The sequence below is a fragment of the Cynoglossus semilaevis genome, unplaced genomic scaffold, assembly GCF_000523025.1.
Source record: "Cynoglossus semilaevis isolate Cse_v1.0 unplaced genomic scaffold, Cse_v1.0 scaffold302, whole genome shotgun sequence".
Lineage (NCBI taxonomy): Eukaryota > Metazoa > Chordata > Actinopteri > Pleuronectiformes > Cynoglossidae > Cynoglossus > Cynoglossus semilaevis.
Window position 1 is genome coordinate 221,560 of NW_007585121.1, and position 19,840 is coordinate 241,399.

A 19,840-nucleotide genomic window follows, 5' to 3' on the forward strand; every position below is an offset into this window, starting at 1 on the left:
TTTCCCTTTTATTTTTTTTCTTGTACAAGCTACAGTTACAGCTAAAACTACAATGTTTCCACATGCAATTTTACTGATAAAATAACTACAAATTATTATTTCTATTACACTTTCTTGCTTTGGATTTTAATCCCCACATCCCTTTTTGTCTTGGGGGGCTGAAAGAAAAACACGGTTACAGTTCAATATGAGTCAATCATTAGAGTTAAAACAACTTTTAGTTCTGTCATCGCCACATTGCTAGTAGTACATACATAGGTTAGTTCATGCTCTTAATGGAGTTGTGCTTTGATGCAACAAAAAGCAAAATACTGACCTCAAACATCAGCCTTCTTCACCATGAGCTGCACGGTGTAGTCGTGTTGGCACGTGTTTAAATCTGACGTGAAAAGGTTTGAACCCAGGCTACGTACGTTAACTTCAAGTTAAAGTAGCAACAAAGAGGATTGAATAAAACTACACAGTGCAACTCAATGGATCAGGCACAAATCTGCACCGGTTCTATGTATTCAGGTGATTTTGTCATGTGGTATCTGTGACATATATGATGAGCCAGTGAAAAGACTTTTTTTTAACAGTAGCTACAGTTCATTTGTGTTGACATAAACGGAGCAAGAGTAGAAGACAAAGACGAAACACAGTCTCGTGGACTCATTCACCTCAGTTGAAGAAGAAATCTGGTCGTTTTTAACCCATTAACACTGATCGGTGGAGGTTACAGAGTAGAGTCAGTCACTGAGTAGATCTCTGGACCCAGTGGTGCTGAAGGACAGCTCCTAGGTGGTCCTATAACTTTCTACGATGTTGCCATAGTTTAGTGAAAATGACTGATGAACACTGAGCTGACTGACTGTCTAAGACCAACTCCATCATGCTGTGTTGGACTGGTAGTCCTGTATGAGCCCGCTCTGAGGCAGAAAGGACAATCTAACAATCTGCCTCTAAAGTCTTGTTTTCATCCACGTTGAAAAAAAAATCCTCCTTTTCCTACTAATCAGTCTAACAAATACTACGGGTTGAAAACACAGTGCCAGATTTCTTCTGAAATCCAAAAGGCATCAAATAATGTAGACCGACATTTTTTTTCTTCTTATAATTGTGTCCGATTTTACAAACAATTAGCAGCCTCTGTACATCTGACAAACACAGACACAGATGCATTCAAACAATAATAAAGGCTCTGTGAAGGTTAACAATTTAAAAACAAAAAGACTTGCTGGTAGCTTCCATTCTGCTGAGTTTTTCATTTAATGCAGTCAAGTCTGTAGCACAGGTGTGTAGTCCGACCGACCTCCCTGCATGTACTGCATATCAACTCCTGCTTCTTTTCTGTGAGTCTGGACTCCGGATCCCATCCCTTTACGTACATCATCATCATCATCGTCTTCTTCTTCGTCATTTCCAGTCATGGGAACCTTGACCCAGCCGTCTGTGGCGAGGCCGTGTTTCTTCTGGTGCCTCTTGTAATTGTCCCAGTGGCCCGTGGTGTAGCCACACTGGCGACATTTGTACGGCTTCTCGCCGGTGTGCCGCAGCATGTGTCGCTTCAGATTCATGCTCTGGTTGCAGCTGTAGCTGCACACGGCACACTGGAAGGGTTTGGCGCCCGAATGCACTCGCAGGTGACGCTTCAGGTTCGCCAAGTTCCCACAAGCATAGTCGCACAAATTGCACTTGTAAGGTTTCTCACCCGTGTGCACTCTGTGGTGACGCTTGAGGTTGTCAAAGTGCGCTGAGGCATAGTCGCACTGAGGGCACTTGTAGGGTTTTTCGCCGCTGTGAGTTTTCATGTGGCGTGCCAAGTGATTTGGATAGTGGGTGAGGAAGGGGCAGGCGGCGCAGGTGTAAACCTTGTCACTCCGCTCACCTGGGCTGTTAGGAGATGAAGAGGCATCTTTAGTCAGCATCTCCAAAGTACACTTGGCACAAATTTGGGCAGAGGTGCCGTCCTCGTCCTCCAGGACGACACCGCACAGACGGCAGGTATAAGGGAAAAGTGAAGGTGGGAGGCTGGCGCCATCTGCTGAGCCCTCCCTACTCGTCCTGTTGCTCTCTCTGTCTGTAGTGTGAGGCACAGGTGGGGCCTGGAGGGCAGGGCCATGATTAGAGTGGGGTAAAGGTGGTGGCGATGCTTCCTTTAAGCTATCGAAAGCTGACAGGTAGTCATTGTTCTGGGACGCCATGGTCAGGTGTGACGTTGCTCTTGCCACTTCTGATACTTGGTAAAAAGGAAACACAATTGGAGAGAAGTTAATCTCTGAAGTCAAATAAGGATAAATACACATTTGAAGATGGCCAATGGATTTGGTTTTCCAACAGTATCTGATAAAATGCCCTAAACCACTACAGCTCATCTCCCTAATGTTTTCTTAAAGTCTTTAAAGGTAATTCCTTGTCTAGCTAATCCTTATTTCAAGTTTTGACCCCACTAAAATATTCTTCACTGAAGAAGTGAATTCAAGGCTGTCTGGAGAAGACATGCTACTTTATATTTATTTTACTGCAAATTCCACAGTAAGAATTTTGGTGATGTAAAAAGTTCAATTAAAAAGTAAAATCATACATACCTCGCCCTAAAGCACCTGAAGCTTCTCCACTGGGTCTTTGCCCCGTCACTTGCCTCTTCAGACTATTCTGACCAGTGACAGGTCCCTGTATGGCTTCCTGTCCAGTTCCTGGAGTGGGCAGGTGCATGCGTTGGTGCCTCTTGAGGTTACCAAGGGAACTGCAGGCAAAGGTGCAGCTCTCACATTTGTAAGGTTTTTCGCCGGTGTGAATGCGCAGGTGTCTCTGCAGGTTCACCAGCTGAGCTGAGGCGTAAGTGCACAGGGGGCAGTTGAAGGGCTTCTCCCCATTATGCGTCTTCATGTGACGCTTAACATGGTTGGCGTAACGTGAGGAAAAACCACAGAGGTGACAGGAGTGCAGTTTGGACAGTTTGTCCTCTGCTGTCAGAGCTTTGTCACCCATTCCATTTCTCATTCCTTCTCCGTCAAGTTGTGAATGGGAAGCGGGGCGAAGCCCACTGAGGCCAAAAGGTAAACAGAAGTCCGGGCTTTTGGCTTCTCTGGAGGCTTTACAACACCTAAGGCAATATGGGCCAACAAGGTCAATGCCAGGTCCTAGTGGTCCATCGCGGAGTTGACCACAGCCTCTGCAGGACAGGTATGGAGGAAAACTAGGCTCCGGCCGAGGTTCTCTGCCGTCGTCGTCCCTTCCGTTGTCGGTTGTGCTGCGAGAATTATCCGTTTCACTTTCCATGCTGAGCTGACCGTAGGTTGGGCTCTCCTCATCACCCAGGGGATAAACAGAGAAACCGATCTCAGCTGCTACCTCTGTGCAAAAATGACAAATAGGAAAAAGTGTTTCCACAGTTGCAAATGTTTAAACAATCAAACCTGACATCTGAAAAACACAGACATAGATCAAATAAAAAAAAGTCTCACTGGAATTTCATTTATAGTATCCTGGGTTAAAAAAAAACAAAGAACATTCACAGATTGTGATAACTTAATTATGGTGTTGAAAAAACATTGTACCATTATTATTAAAAAGAAAAGAGAGAAAAATATTTTAGTACTTACTTTTCCACCAGTGAGATCACCTGAGCTCTAACTCTAACTTTAGGTTTTTAGACATAAAGAGGACAAAAAGCAAAGACACATTTTCCCAGAAAGTAGAAAGAAATGCCTCAGGACTTCAAGCCTTTGCTCCCTGGCGTTCGTACATGCTTTTTAGCAGAGCAAAAGAAAAAGCACCTTTCTTCACAGACGTTGAGGCAGGATGTGAGTAAGACGAGAGCAGAGACTGCCCTTTTTATCCCTCCCCATGAAAAGCCCTTGTGGATGATTACCAGGCCTAATGATAATGATGATGACTATAATGGTGAGGCCGCTGCTGCTGCTGATGATGATGAGGGTAGAAGATGATGATGATGATGAGATGGAAACAATAATGGCAGTGGCAGAGCAGAGGCAACAGCTCATGATGATGATGATGATGATGATGATGATGATGATGATGATGATGATGATGATGATGATGATGATGATGATGAATAAATGCCCTCTTATAATGGTGTCCATGATGATAATGGTTGTGTTTTTATGACCCCCACATAATAATGGTGTTTCAGCTCCTTTTTCTACTTTTCTATTTTTTTTTTCCAGATCACACACTTTGACACAAAGCCACGCTGTGAAACATGAGCTGGTGGTGTCATCTCCTCTACAGTCACACAGAGGGACTAATCTTAATCACAGGGACTTTTACTGTAATTTTTTTCTTTCTACTTTCTACTTTCCACATTGGGTCATCAGAATGTTTTACTTGCTGCTAAAGCCGTTGAATCAAATGGATAAATCTTTGACTCATTACATGTGTTATTTAAAAATAAGGTATTTTCCAAAATAAAATTTATAAATAAGTAATAAAAAGTTTTTTTCAAATTCAAGACATATTGTATGTTTTAAATTCCCTACAGCACAGATAAGCCAAGCAGGACATAACCTTTCACTAAGACCTACTGGTGGAATCACAAATAATCAGTCATAACACAGACATTCTGAACTAATGAGACAATGAGAATGTTTTGTCTACAGGATGTGCAAGTTTCAGTACTGTTAGGAATAATACAACAGGTTATTTTTCTTTGAATTTATATATTTAATACACTGGTGATGGCCACCTACAGTTTCTGAACCAATCACTGACCTGAGAATTTTTCCAGTCCTAAAATCTTGTTTTCATCAGGATCAGGGTCATCAAACTCAAGGTCTTGTTCTAGAAGAAAGTCTGTGTCTAAGGTGAGGTTTCCTGGAGTGTCTGTGGTTAGTCCATCTTCAGAATCCACTGCAGTTACAAAAAAAGTGTAAATAAGCAACAAACAAATCAATTACATTCTTACAGCAGCACACCTTAAAATGCTGTTAGCTAATGAAAGAGTTGCCATACACACAGCACAATATTGAAAAAGTGATCTACACATGTCTCCATCGGCGTAAGCCCACATTTTGTAAGCACAAAGTTAACTGCGTACAGATGACAAATTGAACCATCTTCACTGCAGTTGCAGCTAATGATCCTTGAAACGCAAACTTGGTTTGCAACGTTGATGGAATACAAACGACCATCAGACAGCTGTCAAATGGGACTCAGAGATTAAGTCAAGGACGAGCTGAGCAGCTCCCTCTGTACAGAATCTTAACCAGCCTTCTGTCACCATCTACTGGTCGTTTTAGTGTTTGACATAATGACAGAAATATGCAAATAAAGATATGGGGTGTTTATTCTTTACAGAGCCACACCCTACATTTGATTTATAAACTATCATTAAAAAACGATTAAACAAAACATTGTAGATTGATACAGTTGAAGTACGTCATTCACGTTCAGGATCTGTGGTAACAAAGGTTACCACTAAAATTAACCAACACATCACCTAAGCTATCAAAACTATTTAAAAAAAAACAGTAATCAGTTAGGTCTGCAATTAGGGCAAATGCTTATTGTAAGGTGACTCATGTCTCTGGAAAAGTAGCTCTACTCCCTGTTTAAGTTCAAAACAACAAAAAACAATGGACACTTACACTTTACTGGCTGTGGATTCTGTTGTTTTTTTCTTGGCATCTTCCAGTTAGCCTCTCCTTTTTGTGAGACGTCTTCTTCCAGACTTTCACAACCATCAGCTCATTCTTGTGTGTCTGGATGATACGAGTCGGTATTTCTGTAAATTTTAAACGGAAATTTAAAAATATTTCTGACGGCTGACATGCAATACTTATCACGATATATTACATTACACATAACAAAAACATATAGAAACACATACATACCATACATACAATGATACTTGAATTAAACCGACGTTCGAAATTCTCTTGAGATGAATTTATATTTTGACAGCATTAGCCAATCTAATTGTCTGTGTCTGATCTTTATATAAAAATACAAAATGAATTCGAATTAAGTTATGTGGATCTGTTATGATTTTCCGAAGAACAGCGTCAATTGTGTCTCGATGAAGTTAATTAAGGGCTACAACAAAGTGTAATTAACACAACGCCGCATGGCAGCAGTTTCATCTTAACTGGTATGAACAAATTATCTCACAATATACGTTTTCACATCCACTTGCAGCGTAAACTGATCTATTTAGATTGAAAGCAAAGTACACTATAGTAATATGTTTAAAATATTCAAAATACTTAACCAATATGTAAGATATCCTCTGGTCTCCGACCGATAGCTATCAGACGAATAAACGAATAGTAAACTGAGACATGTCTTCACATAGCATAGTGCTAGTTCACACAGCAAGGCGTGATAGCAAACTTCAGAAACAGCGATTGTACGAGTCTGATAAATAACATTTTTAAAAACGTATTTTCACGAGAAACGTGTTAATGACTGTGCCAACACCTCTCATGTAGACATGTGTCGCTTTTGTGCCATTAACCTACAGCTAAATTAGCCAAATAGCTAATGTCAACTTCACTAGCTCCGATGCTAACTTACCTAAAAAACGTAAATACTGTTGTCCATTTAGGTTCTCTTCGCCACCCGTACGCACGCCATTGGCTTTAATGTATTCGTCCTCAGTTGTACAACGCCCGCAGATCCGCCATTTCTTCATGAGCTGCGGCGACAAAGAAAGGCAATTAAAGGTATTTTTCATAACTTAATTGATTTTCTCATTCTCCTGTAAGACAGCAGACTCAGTAGCAACACCACTTTCATTTTTACTCCTTCAGTATAAAAGCATCATATTACGTAATGAGTAAAAACTTACTTGTGTTTGGAGTTTGTTCCCATTATTAATTTATGAGTGGTTTAAAATACACATATTAGTTAAAGTCGCCATGCTTTTACGAATGTAATTCAATAAACGCGGTTATTTAAATGTCTGTTGTTTTGTTTTGAAGGCCTGTGGAGTTAAGCGGATGTTTAATAGTTTTTATGAATGTGGCTTGATTCCATTGTATACGCTTCGTTTCCGTTTTGAGGGTGTTTCCGTTTCCGAAAATAATTTCCGGTTGATGTGCCGCATTGCATCATAGTTAATGTGGTTTTAACGATAATGAAGGAAACGTCCTTGGTATGGCCATTACCTTCGTCTTATCTTTAACCATTCATTAAATAACAAAATTGTATTGTGTGTAAATGAGATGTCTATATGTCCTCATTATTCATAACGAGTTTACACTATCTAGAGTAGGATAAACTTAAATAAACTGAAAACATGCATATTTCTTACTTAAGTAAGTGAGAATATAATGTAGGATAACTAAAATATGCATGTTTTTTTCCCTGCAGAGTTCCTCTATATAACCAGAGCTTCAATATGTGTGCATTTGTGTCCCTCTTTGTGTGTGCCTTTCTTCATATACATTGTAACATTTGTTTAAATGAGCCTCCAGGGACGTTTGAGACATCTGCAGGTGATTTAGGAGATCATCCAGGGACCAAAGTATGTAACAGATAAAAGTACAGCCCTATAAAATTTCACATTTCCTCAGGAGAAGACAAACATCTATTTCTAAATAGTATATAGGTGGCATGGTTAAAAGTAATGTAATGTTTAACAGAAAAGAAAAAAATGCACTTGTTTATGGGGCTGGATGGTCTGTTATACACACTTGAGTTTTACTCGGTCCCCTATTTTTCCTCCAACATGCTTGGACAGAAATAGTAAAGTGAGAAATATGTAGCAGATGTAATTTTGCCGCTGGATGCTGCCAAATGTGTCAAAATTACCTGTTGTTTTTTAAATACATTGTGTATTTTAATACACTGGCAATACCATTTTAAGTTTAGAACTTATACATTATTTTTTGTCGTTAATGGCTATTTAAGATAACAGATTGAAGTATAATTTAAGTGCTGTGTATTTTTTTATAACAGATGAAGTAAGAACTAATGTAAGATAGAGGTGTTTCAGTTTAGGGAGAAATCGTATTTTTTACGAGCATGTTATGTATTGAATATGGGTCCTTTGTTTCTAAAGGGGGCCCTTTTATTTTTAAGGGGGCTGGGGCAATAATGAAAAGGAGATCCTGTGATTCTGCGTTATCCTATTGGTTCATGTCACCGCAGTGGGACGCTGTCCTTAGTCAGCATAGTCATCAGTCTGCTGCTGATTCTGCTGCTGCCTCTCCTCTTCCCCCTCCTCATTTCTCCTCTGGCAGCCGGACTCCAACATCCATCCATCCATTCACCCTTCCACACATTCATCCATCACTACCCACCGCGTCTCTCGATCACCTCCTGCTGAGGGTGCAGCAGTGAGGAGAGGAGGAGACGGTCAGCTTCCAGAGTGTGGACTCTGTGGTCCTCTAGGGGCGGAGCCAGTTGCCAGTTGGATAGTACGCTGCGAAGAGAGGGCGCCGCGCAGTGAAGGTAAGATCCACCGTTTACGTAATAGAAATGATTGTGTATAATGCTAGATCGGTCTGTTGCGCAATTGTTGCCGTGACTTGTCGGACTTACAAAAGAGAAAGCATGGAGATGGAGAGGAAAAGGAACCAGGATACGGAGCACGTTAAACATGCCACTCCCTGCTACAGCTCAATGTGATGCTCTGAGCACGTCTTTGTAAATCATTGCCATGGATGGATGCACCGTGTTCTATAAACCTATGAATAATTTCTATATAGATGCACGAATGTATTTTGCCCTACAACATATATGATTTTGCATTAATTTATATTCTATTTACACACACGCACTCGTTCATATGCACTGTAGGCCTGTTTGTTTTTACTTATCACTTTCGAAAATTCAATTCTTAGACCATTTTAACAAAGACATGACCGAGATAAAAAAAAACCCTGAAAAGAAAAACTTGTGGCACTGCTATAAAAGTCCGTGCCATCAAACAGCTCAAACAGGGGTCTGCATCATCAACCTATTTTGGTCGTTTTTTTTTTTAAAAAAAAGAGTAAGCAGGCCCTGCCAGAGGTCAATAATACTCAGTGTTGAGCACATGGTGCAGAACAGAGCTGTGTGTGTGTGTGTGTGTGTGTGTGTGGGAAGAGTGAGGTCACTTACATGCCTCTGAATCCCCGCATTGCTGATGTTGGCTTATGTCCAGTGTAACAGATAATACCATTAGGTTTCCCTCTTCCGAGGTAGAATCTTAACTAGAGTTACTTCCGAGTTGATGTGCCGTCAGTTCTATCAGGCCAGTTTGTGTTTGTTAATCCACTGGTTACATATTTCCCATGCCACTTTCAAGTACACGTAGAGGTATGTGGTGCTGTGGCCTCTGTTTGTATTTTCCAATGGCCTCTTCTTTCACAAGTGATTGAGTAATGTCTAGGTGGAAGTGTTCACTGGTGGAAAGTAGATCATTACCAAGATGCAATAGCAGTGCAAAATAGATGCAGAGTTGCCTTTATCAATTTCTTGTCACATGAGATCATTTTAGGCTGTTAGATACATGTATCTGAATATTAGCTTCAGATAGATGTGATTTTTTTAAACTAGAATCAGTCAGAATTCTCATAGTTGCCATATTACCTGCAGTGTAGCAACAACTTGGATAAAATGCAAGTGCAGACTTGAAACCTACATGTTCAAGAGGACTTAATGCAGGACCTGCTGTTGGAAACAGTTACAAACACTAAGGCTGTTTCCCAGATGAGCTGGAGGCAGCAGCTAGGGAAAAGAGTTGTTTTTGCTGGTCCTGGACCAGGCAGCTTCATTAGGATCACTCTCAGAGGTTGTAGTTTGCCCTTATAGGCTCATAGATAAGACTTCACAGGCAGATACCAGTTGCTACTTTAGAAGTCAGTGGAATCCAGTCATCGTTGACATTCTGTGTCTTCTCTTCTGCTGGGATCAGGCCTGGGTAAATTGGGAGCTTTGTATCAGAAGTACACTGGTTATAAATCATGCACATACTGTATGTAGATTGAGTGATACGTGAAAGTGAATGCAGCTGAATGATGTCTGAGAGTTTACGTTGTTGATATTTCTTCTTGTTTTCCTGCCATCAACACTGGACAAACTGTCCTCTAGAAAACGCACAGATGTTGGATTAATCCGACCCACATCTGGATGCTAAAGGTCAGATCCTGTTCATTTCTACCTTCCATCCTCAGGGCACAACACCTGACTGTCTGTGTCGATCGCCCTGTGATGATCTGTTATGATCAGCTGCTCTTCACATACTGTAACTCCTATTTTGTTTCTCTCTCTCTCTCTCTCTATGATGCCATTGCTGTTTGCCCCGTGCATGATATTCACATGCAGACAGTTAACAGCAAGAAGCAAAAATATAAGTGACGTCATTCATTCCAACAAGTGAAGAAAGTCCTGTTAAAACATCTGCTCTCTGGTTCCTTTTTTTTTATTCAGGGTGAAAACCCACTGCAGGGCGTTACTTCAGCCTTCAGGTTAATATCAGTGGCATTAATCTATTGAATCATATTTTGGGGTGACTGTGTATAAGAAGTCTGTCTTATGGCACATTTATAAATGGATTTCCCATAATTCAACATGTTCTATACCACGGCTGTAATAAACTATACCTCCTGCTGGAAAAATTGCAGAGAGCTGCTCTGGAGGATTTCTCCCTCAGGATTAAAGAAGGTTGTTTTTCTTCACATAACCTCCCTCTCTTAATACTGTGTTATTACAGCAGCATATTTACTTTCCACTGTTATGCTTGTAAAAAAAAAGTAATTATTTTTATATACAGAGTAAACCAACAGATTTTTGTGTAAGAATGGTTTTGTTATAATTGCATGTTAAAGGAACCGTTTAGCTTTTTAAAATATTTTTTATAATTCCCTATTTGTTACCTTTTAATCAAAATGCTTATTTTAAAAATAAATAATAATAAAAGAAGCATAACTGTCTTGGTGTTAGGGTTAGGGTCATTGTGGTCAGTGGTCTCAGGATGGTGCCTTTTATGGTGTGCTGTGCAAACATATATGTTCGCCCACACACACAAACAAAATTGTTCTAAAATCTAAAACAGCTCTCGCCTTTATCTAAAACTGTCCTTGGTGTTGCTGACCATGTTTCCCTCTGCCTTCTGAGTGAGATTAAAGAACTCAGTATTTTTCAGTGAAGTCAGTGATTGTCACATTTAAAATGACTTAGATTAAGCAGTTGGTTTCATTCCTTTAACCCTGAGGGAAAGTTTTATTATGTTAAATATAAAGTAATGTGATAAGTGATTTTTTATTATTTTCAAATGAATATAAGGTTGAGATAGAAATGTAATAACCATATAATCAATCAAAATGTATGTTTTAATAACAAATTCACTTTAGTAAAATATATATTTATATATTTTTTTCTTATTACTTCAGTTTATCCCCAGGGTAAAAACTTTTGTCAAATTGTGTCCTTTTATATAGTTACTCTATGAATGAAGCATTTTATTGTGATCAATTTAAATAATTAATAAATGTCATTTTTTTGGTTCTTTGTTGAAAGAAATGTAAATGGTTGATTGACAAATCCTAGAGTTTTTTTCTTTTCTTTTTTTTTACTGCCATATTACCGCAAAGGAGGTTGTAGCGTCACACATGTGACCACATGACAAAAACAGCTGTTGCATAATGACCCCTGTCCGCTGTTATTTTAGTTTGTATTATACAACATTCTGGCAAAAAGGCAGAACATACTATATTTCTAGCTGCAGCGGGAAGACACTTAAATCATATAATCATCTCTCTATGATGCCAATGTCTTAAAGAACAACAGATGTCTTTTCTTCACTCTTTAATTTCCATGCACATACGGTATAATGATGTGCTGCCGCATGAGAAGTTTGCCGATCATGTCAACTTGAACATATCCACAGACTGGAATATAAATACGGCTCCAACTTTCAGAGTCTGTACAGGAAAGCAGGTTAGGTACTGCAGTGTTACATAAATCCACATGTTCCAAATTCCTTTTTGCGCAACAAGGAAACATGTTATTGCCGAAACCTGCAGCTGCTGTCACAGACAGAGAATATCTGAGTCTTTTAAACTTTGAAACAGTTTTTATTTAATTCTGTTCCATGTCATGTAACATGGTCTAATTTGACAGTTTTAATTGGCCCGGGGTTGAAGCACCTCATACTCTCTGTTCTTCTGTCCAATTATCGAAGCTCACAGCTGCTAATTAAGACAATATGACTCTGTTAGATGACAGCACAGCACAGCAGTCAGAACACAAACTGGGCCACATGATGCCTTGCTTTACAGTAGGAACATAACCAGCTTCATTCTGTTTGGAGGTTCCATGTTCTTCCCTATGTTTCTATGATTTTTCTTTTCTGTCACAGTTTGCTGTACTACAGCATCCTGTGTTACTTTTTATGTAGAGGTAAATTGAAAAAAAAAGGTTGTGCAGAACTCTGAATGACATCTCAGCGAAAAGAAAAAGGTTATTGCTATACATATTGTTAATAAGCAAACAATGTCTTTGCACGTTATACATGAAAAAAAATACTTCTAATGTTGTGCTACAACCGTATTATTAGATAAAATTAGCCAATTACTTGAAGTAAAATAAGAGAATGTCCTTTGTATTCCCCTGAGGATTAATAAATAATTGTACTTTGGTGTTTTGAGCACACAGCACATAATCCCTGTTCCTATTCACTGGTTTATGTTATGCTGTGTTTTTTAGTGCCGGCCCAAAATGGTGTAGGAGAGTCAGTCTGTTCTGGCATAGCTTGGATGAGGGAACTGCAGCGGAGGTGGAGGAGAGACAGCAGAGACAAAGTCAACCACATGACCAGACGCAGAACGCCTCTAAACCTGTGATGTTCCCCTCCAGCAGGGATCACCTTGTCCCCATCGTCTCCCTCTCCATCACTCCTGCTCATCCTCTCTTGTGCCGCAGAGAAACCTCCTGAGTCGTGAGAGCTCGCTGTGTGAGTGTGTTCTTTTTATTTGCTCACCTAAATACAAACACACTCCCTCCCTCCTTCTCTGTGCCTTCCACACACACATAGACATGCTGTCATAGCTGCATTCTGCTCACGGTTGTGCCTTCTTTAGCTGCTGCTCCTCCTGCTCCAGTTCAACACCATGAAGAGGCCCAAGCAGCAGACGGGGCCACTGAGCTTCCTCAACTTCTTCACCAGGAAGCCCAAATCGGAGCCCAGGCCCGAGAGACCCGTGGAAGCCTGCCCCAAAGAGGAGGTGGCCATCACTCTGACTCCCAGCGAAAACCCAGTGCAGGTGAAAACGTCGCTCAAATGAACATAAAAATTTTGGATTGCTTGTTTGTTTCCTAATTTTGTTATTACACTTAGAAAAAGTGTTTTTGTGTGTAAACCTTGTGAAATACTATTGCTGTTATATAGTAGTACTACTCACCTTACACTTGTTTGATCTAATTATTTCATTTTTCACAAAACTGATTTTTCACCTCAGTGTCTGTCAAATTGCCGTGTAAGTCTGTAAATTATTAACTTCCGATGCATTACCTGCTGCTCCACTGCCAAGCTGTTACAACCCAAATCCATTACAGTGTTTATTTTATTAATTGGTTATTAGAAAAAAAACAATCGTTGCTAAGAAACGAGATTGATCAAAAATATCCGCCCACATACAAACACAAATTGGCAAGTTAGATTTTTTATATATTGTCTAACTTTAAGAGTTTATGGAATTTTTTTATAACAGCAACAGAATGTTCTTTCATGGAGATTTTATTATGAACTGTTCATAGGACATCAACCTCACAGCAGAGGAAGGTGGAGAATCCACAGCTTCTAGAGCAGAAAGAGAAGGAGAAGCAGCAGCCCAGGGAGCTGAAGACGGAGCCGCCACGGCTGAGTGCGTGGTCGAGGTCAGCAGGGGCTCCACTGGCGTCCTGTCACTCTCCTCCTCCAGTCAGGAGCAGCTGCTGGACGAACATCTGGAGGAGTGTCCACTGTGCCTGCTCAGTCAACCACGCTGTCACTTTCCACGTCTCACCTCCTGTTCCCATCGATCCTGCTCCGACTGCCTCCGCCAGTACCTGCGCATTGAGATATCAGAGAGTCGCGTGGGCATCGCGTGCCCGCAATGCCCAGAGACTCTGGCCCCTCTAGATGTCCGCGCCATACTGGATGACCAGGCGTTGCTGGAGCGGTTTGAGGAGTACCACTTGAGACGATTTCTCGCCGCTGATCCAGATACTCGCTGGTGCCCTGCACCAGACTGCAGGTGAGACTAAACTCTGCAGGGTTAGGTTAAGGAATCTGGAACCCTTTTTTCATTGGATTTGGACTGAATAGGATAACAATAATAAAAAATACTATAAATATTGTTTTTCTAAGGGGACTGAATTGATAATAGGTATAAGAAAGAACAGTTGTTGTGTTCACACTCTCTGACACACTAACACAAATGTAGTCGCAGCTGAAGGCCATTAACCATGTGGAATGGGGTCAGATGTTCTGAAGACACTGTCACAAGCTGGTGTCTGTCAGTGCACTGTAATTAAACACTTGTCAAATTAGATTTCTTGAGCTGTTCTTTTTCTTCTTCTTCGTTAATTGGGTTGATGAGAGAATTTCACTGTATTATGTTTAACAGTTGTCGTAATACAATGCAGTCACCACCAGGGTCCCTGCATGCTTAGACTGATCCTTTGCGCTGTGACCTAAATGTTCATGAATGAGGAACAGGATAGGGCGGCTGATGGGAAATTCATTCAATATGTGTGTGTGAGTGTGCGTGAGTGTGTGTGTCATTTGGTTATTTGTGGTCCAAGGCACGTATGCAGCAGGGTTTAGGTCTCAGTGGTAGACTGTCTGTCTGCCAAGCTGCAAGTGCTGGAACACCCAGTCAGTCATCACGAATGAGTGGAGCAGAAATCAATAAGCCAATCTGTCTGACGCTGTGGTGAATTAAATGTAACAGCGAGAAACAAAAGATTGAATTTCTCAAGTGTCTCCCAAAAGAAAAATCATGCAATTTTGTCTTCAAGATATTGATAAGAAAAAGGGGTCTGGAATGAAAGTGGAGAAAACAAGAGTGTTCTTTGAAACTTTACATAAAAAATGCTGCAGCTAACACAGAGTTATATAAGGCCCACACATGTGCTATGATTTATGTTGTACCATGTTCTCTACCTTTTGGAATTCCTTCAGGCCTTAGAATGAGAGGCTTAGCAGCAGATTACCTTGGATCTAAGAAAAATCAGCCTTTTGTTCTTTATGTGAGTAGTAGTAGTTTTAAAACTACAGTTTCAGCTGCTGGACCAATTCTGCCCCTCTGTATTTAAATGTGAGAATAAAATGTTTGTATTAAAACCTTATGGTTGCCTTTGGTAGGTCCATGTGTAGAGTTACGCTCTGTGTCTCCACAGTTATGCAGTGATAGCTTATGGCTGCGCCGAGTGTCCAAAGCTGAGCTGCGGACGAGAGGGATGCGACACCGAGTTCTGCTACCACTGCAGACAGCTGTGGCACCCCAACCAGACGTGTGACCAGGCACGGCGTCAGAGAGCACGCCACACATCAGGTGGCAACGATTCCTCCACACTGTATGTCTTCAATGAAGAACATGGTGGAGGTAGGGCTGGCAGCATCTGACGCTTAGCTCTCTGTGGTGGGTTTGGAAATAAGTTGATCGCGATCTACCAGTAGATCACAAAGGGAGTGCTGGTAGATCATGAGCAAAAAACATCATATTGAAAACTTTAAATATGTATTCAAAGTTTTCAATATAGATATACGTTTTTAAAGGTTAACATGAATAAATGATTGGGTGTGTGGTCAGCCTCTTTCAAGTTCACCTTTCTGCTTCAGATGCAGAGGAGATCAAGCCGTGCCCTCGCTGCGGCGCCTACATCATGAAGACCAACGACGGCAGCTGTAACCGAATGAACTGCACAGTTTGTGCCTGTCAGTTCTGCTGGCTGTGTATGCAGGAGATCACGGACGTGCACTACCTCAGGTGTTTGTTTACCTTGATTTATTCATCCTTTGTTCCACTAGAAAGAAAGAAAGAATCAAATCTCTTTCTACATTTATTTATATCTAAACATGCAAAGGGAAACCAGCATTTTTTGACTTTGTAGAGCAAATGAGTAGTTCAAACTAGTGGTAGATAATAATTTAAAAACTCATTGTAGTATTGTGTGACAGATGCTCTCTTCTGTGTCTCAGTCCTTCAGGATGTACATTTTGGGGGAAGAAGCCATGGTCACAGACCCGTAAGGTTCTGTGGCAGGTGGGCATGTTGCTCGGAGCGCCTGTGGTCATTTCCCTTATAGCGGGCATCGCCATCCCAGTCATTATTGTGGGAATACCAATCTACATGGGGCGAAAGGTACACAACAGATGCAGTTTTAACTTTAAGGTTAAATGTTCAAGTTCATCAATTTCATCTTATTGTGCAACTGTAAACATTTTATCTTATCTAGAATAACATTATAGAAATATTATGCAGCCTATTTCACTTCCCTTTATTGTATAACAAGAATGATTTTTCTTTTTTAATTCTTTCACAGGTCCATGGTCGTTGTAAGAAAAACAATATCTCAGGAAGCAAGCATTACTTGACTGTGGCCAGCGGAGTGATGATGTCAGTGTTTGTGTCTCCAGTCATAGCAGCCGTCACTGTGGGTAAGGAATGAAGGACAGTTGTAGGTCGTTTTTAAGGACAGCAAAAAAAAAAAAAAAGATCAGAATACTAAAAGGTCACTAACTTAATCCTGCATGTTTTTAACCTGTGGGAGAAAACTGGATTCAAACCGACATCCACACAGTCAGAATACGCAAACTACATACACAAAGATTCAGACTCAAACAATTTAGCTGGTACTTTCTTGCCTTCTTCAGAGCTGCCCACTACTAAACACCTTCTCAGTTATTTTTTATTTTTTTTACTGCCATATGTTCTTCACTGTCACGAGTCTCAACAACTGTTGTTTATTTTCACATATTACACTCACACCTCTGGGTTCTGTTGTTCTTTTCCGTTGACCCTCCTCTCCTCCCTCTCACACACTCACAGTTTTGCTGGCAGCCTCGTCAGTTCTCACCCTGTTGCACAGTCGATGGTGTCCCAGACTCTGCTGTGTTAATGATGTCTCTTTGTTTGGTCGGAGCTCAGTTTTGTGTTCCCGAATTCCCAACTCAATCACTGATTGCATAATCACACAAGTGAAAGCTGCTCCTGCTGTGGAAGTCTGTGGAAAGTACTTGATATCAGTAGTATCAAGCCAGTGAGCACTACATCTGCAGTAGTAGTACTACATCTCAAAGCTGTTATTTACAAAATACCAGTGTTTAAATTATTGTTGCTATTTTACTTAAACCTGGGACACATCAGTTTCACTGTTTTGATTTTAATGTGAACTCTTTTCCTCTCCAGGTGTTGGCGTTCCACTCATGCTGACATACGTCTATGGAGTTGTCCCCATGTCTCTCTGTAGGAATGGTTGGTGTCGACCGCAGGGCGAACCGCCTGAAATGCAGAAAATCCAACTGGAGGACTTAGCCAGCTGTGAGTACATGTTTGTCAGTGACTGAAGGTCAGTGATATCATACACTCCAATAATTTACATCAGCGTAAGGTTATTATCAATGCCCCAAAGGTCATGGCCTAATCTGATAAAGTTTCAACTTCTCTTATAGATCTTCTATTCTCTCATGTAGTCAGTGATCACTGGACGGGTCAGAACAACCAAGCCCTCAGTGACACCAGTGTCCAGGAAGTTAGGGTCAGTATACAGGAAGTGGGTGTCCTCCCGAGTACCAGCAACACTCCCCCAGAGCTAGATAGCTATGTGAGGGTGGATGAAGCCAAACGACTCCAGGAATATTCCCAACAGGACACTCCACTGGACTGCGAGGTGGCTATTATTCCTGATAGCCAAGTCAGTGACTCACAGACCCTTCCCTCCAGGTGAACTTTGTTCATTTTTCTTTTTAGATTAGTAATTTCAACTGCTTATATTACTCAGAGATTCTCTCTGTATTTTGAACATTAATTCATCACCTATTTGTGTCTCTGTTGTTGCTGCAGAGATGGAACTAATATAGAAGTCAAAGTGGAAATTGAGACCCATCCCAGGGGCGCCCGCCAGTCCAGCCTAAGTAGCATCTTGTCTAGTCGAAGCCTATCAGCAGAGTCGCTGGGACACTCGAAGGCCCAGTCCCAAGACCATTTGTGTGCCTCAGAAGAAAGAAAAGACAGGGGAGGAGAGAAACAAGATGATGAAGGAGCTGGTGGAGGAGAAGGGACACCGGTTTTTGAAAAAGACGATGTATAAGGTCCACGGAGACAGGCTATGTACTTTGTTAAAATGGAAATAATCACTTATATCCCACTGGACTGACCTGAAAACATTGGCCAAGTTTCCTCCTGCTTCCTCCACGGGCCCTCCCACCAGATGCCTTCTAGCTACAGCCTGTAAGGAAGATGCGGGTTTAGAAAGAGCAAATGTAAAAGATGAGTTTGTGTGTGTGTGTGTGTGTGTGTGTGTGTTTGTGTGAGACTAAAAGCATGAGATCTATAAACAGGAGGGCTGCAGACTGTAATGAGGCAGGATAGAACCCATCAGGGAATCTAGAAGAGAGGGGACTGACAGCCTGTTAGCTACATCACCCCTCTCTGATCCTTCCTGAATAGAGACTACCTTATTCCTCTCTCTAATATAAAATTATTTTATCAGGCCCATTATTCTTCTGACTGTACTCTTGAGCTTACTTTATTGACCCTTCTCCCCTACTGCCCAATAAAGAACCCCCCACTAGCATGATTTGTTTTATGAGGTGACACAGCTAACAATTGTTTCGTTGAAAACAAATAAAAAAAAAATCACTTCTGAAGCCATGCTGCAAGACATGTAGATTTTTGTTTTTCATGTTGACTACCAGGCTTTTAGGATGCTGTGTTGATCAAACAGTTGTCAACTGCTGCACTGCACGGTTTGGCTCTGGCATCTGGAAGCTTTTTACCTTTTGTCTACCTGATGCAATGTTCTGTGTCAATGTAATACACATTTAAAGGAATGGTTTGATGGCCTATTAGATGTGGGAGTGTGTCTGGAAGTTTCCATAATTGTGTCCAAATAATGCTGAATTAAATGCAGGTATTTGTGGTACAGACAAGATGGAAGCCAGTCAGTGCTGTGATGGAACAATACAAACACTATTTCAAAAATGCGGTCTGTTTTATTTATAATTAAATATACTCTCACCTTTTTACAAAGTTAACCCCTTTCATAATTCTTTACATGTTGTATTTACAGATTCTAATTGTTTCAGTTTTGACAGACTAGTCCATCTAATCCAATGTAAGCAGCTCACATAAAATAAAGGGCCTTTAAAGACTGTTGGCAGGCCAAATAAACACGCATCTTAAAACTCCTGCTTTTGTAAATTATTCAGAAAAGGGCCTTCATCAATCAGTTCATCAATGTTATTCTTATCTTAATTTGTGAGTCTGTAGAGGGAGTGCACTTCTGTCTGGTCTGCAGTACTTGCTGCACATCCTGACTAAACTCACACACACATACATGCACATACATACATCTGTATGCACAGAAGAGCCTCTTACATATTAACATCACCTAAATTCCATCATCAGCATGACATTTCAGGTTAATAACCTCCTCCTTTATGAATCATGGGAATTATATGTCTATGAATTCCCTGCTTTGCTTCCTGAGTGTCAAAGATTTACTCAGAGTTGACATGATTAACCAGTGCTGGGAAATGGATGGAAATTTAATAAAGATTTCACCATAAAAAAAGCGTGTTGTCAGAAGTACTTTTAACCTTCACCGACGAGGTTCCAAACATGCGATAACAAGTAGCGAACAGTAGAGGGAGCAATCGTACAAACAAATTGTGTTTCGGTGGATAATGTATAAAAGGAATTTT

General features: G+C 40.8%; 2 protein-coding genes across 3 annotated transcripts; one reads left to right on the forward strand and one right to left on the reverse strand.

Moving 5' to 3' along the window:
* Positions 1-6: 6 nt before the first annotated feature.
* znf513a (zinc finger protein 513a) lies at positions 7-6,655 on the reverse strand. The gene is made up of 5 exons (XM_008337363.3): positions 6,517-6,655; positions 5,589-5,725; positions 4,714-4,851; positions 2,568-3,335; positions 7-2,218 (listed from the first exon to the last, which is right to left on the reverse strand). The coding sequence occupies exons 2-5, from the start codon at positions 5,626-5,628 to the stop codon at positions 1,257-1,259; spliced, it is 1,908 nt and encodes a 635-aa protein (XP_008335585.1). The 5' UTR covers positions 5,629-5,725; positions 6,517-6,655; the 3' UTR covers positions 7-1,256.
* On the forward strand, positions 6,569-19,696 carry LOC103398676 (E3 ubiquitin-protein ligase RNF19A). 2 transcript variants are annotated; one of them, XM_017030841.2, is made up of 12 exons: positions 6,569-6,665; positions 8,187-8,397; positions 12,637-12,883; positions 13,011-13,193; positions 13,687-14,165; positions 15,313-15,518; positions 15,755-15,902; positions 16,115-16,277; positions 16,459-16,573; positions 17,325-17,456; positions 17,588-17,858; positions 17,979-19,696. In XM_017030841.2, exons 4-12 carry the CDS (start codon positions 13,041-13,043, stop codon positions 18,223-18,225), a joined length of 1,914 nt encoding a protein of 637 aa, XP_016886330.1. In that variant the 5' UTR covers positions 6,569-6,665; positions 8,187-8,397; positions 12,637-12,883; positions 13,011-13,040; the 3' UTR covers positions 18,226-19,696. The 2 variants fall into 2 exon arrangements, with proteins under 2 accessions (XP_016886330.1, XP_008335587.1); XM_008337365.3 differs by having other exon boundaries at positions 17,609-17,858.
* The last annotated feature ends 144 nt before the right edge of the window (positions 19,697-19,840 follow it).

Bases quoted from the DNA above. Each gene is read 5' to 3' on its own strand.
- znf513a (XM_008337363.3), bottom strand. From the start codon at position 5,628: ATGCCAAGAAAAAAACAACAGAATCCACAGCCAGTAAAGT. The intron at 4,852-5,588 runs GTAAGTGTCCAT...TTGTAACTGCAG, and splicing joins GAATCCACAGCCAGTAAAGT to TGGATTCTGAAGATGGACTA. The intron at 3,336-4,713 runs GTCAGTGATTGG...ATTTTTGCACAG, and splicing joins AGGACTGGAAAAATTCTCAG to AGGTAGCAGCTGAGATCGGT.
- LOC103398676 (XM_017030841.2), top strand. From the start codon at position 13,041: ATGAAGAGGCCCAAGCAGCAGACGGGGCCACTGAGCTTCCTCAACTTC. The intron at 15,903-16,114 runs GTGTTTGTTTAC...TCTGTGTCTCAG, and splicing joins ACGGACGTGCACTACCTCAG to TCCTTCAGGATGTACATTTT. The intron at 17,457-17,587 runs GTGAGTACATGT...CTTCTCTTATAG, and splicing joins ACTGGAGGACTTAGCCAGCT to ATCTTCTATTCTCTCATGTA.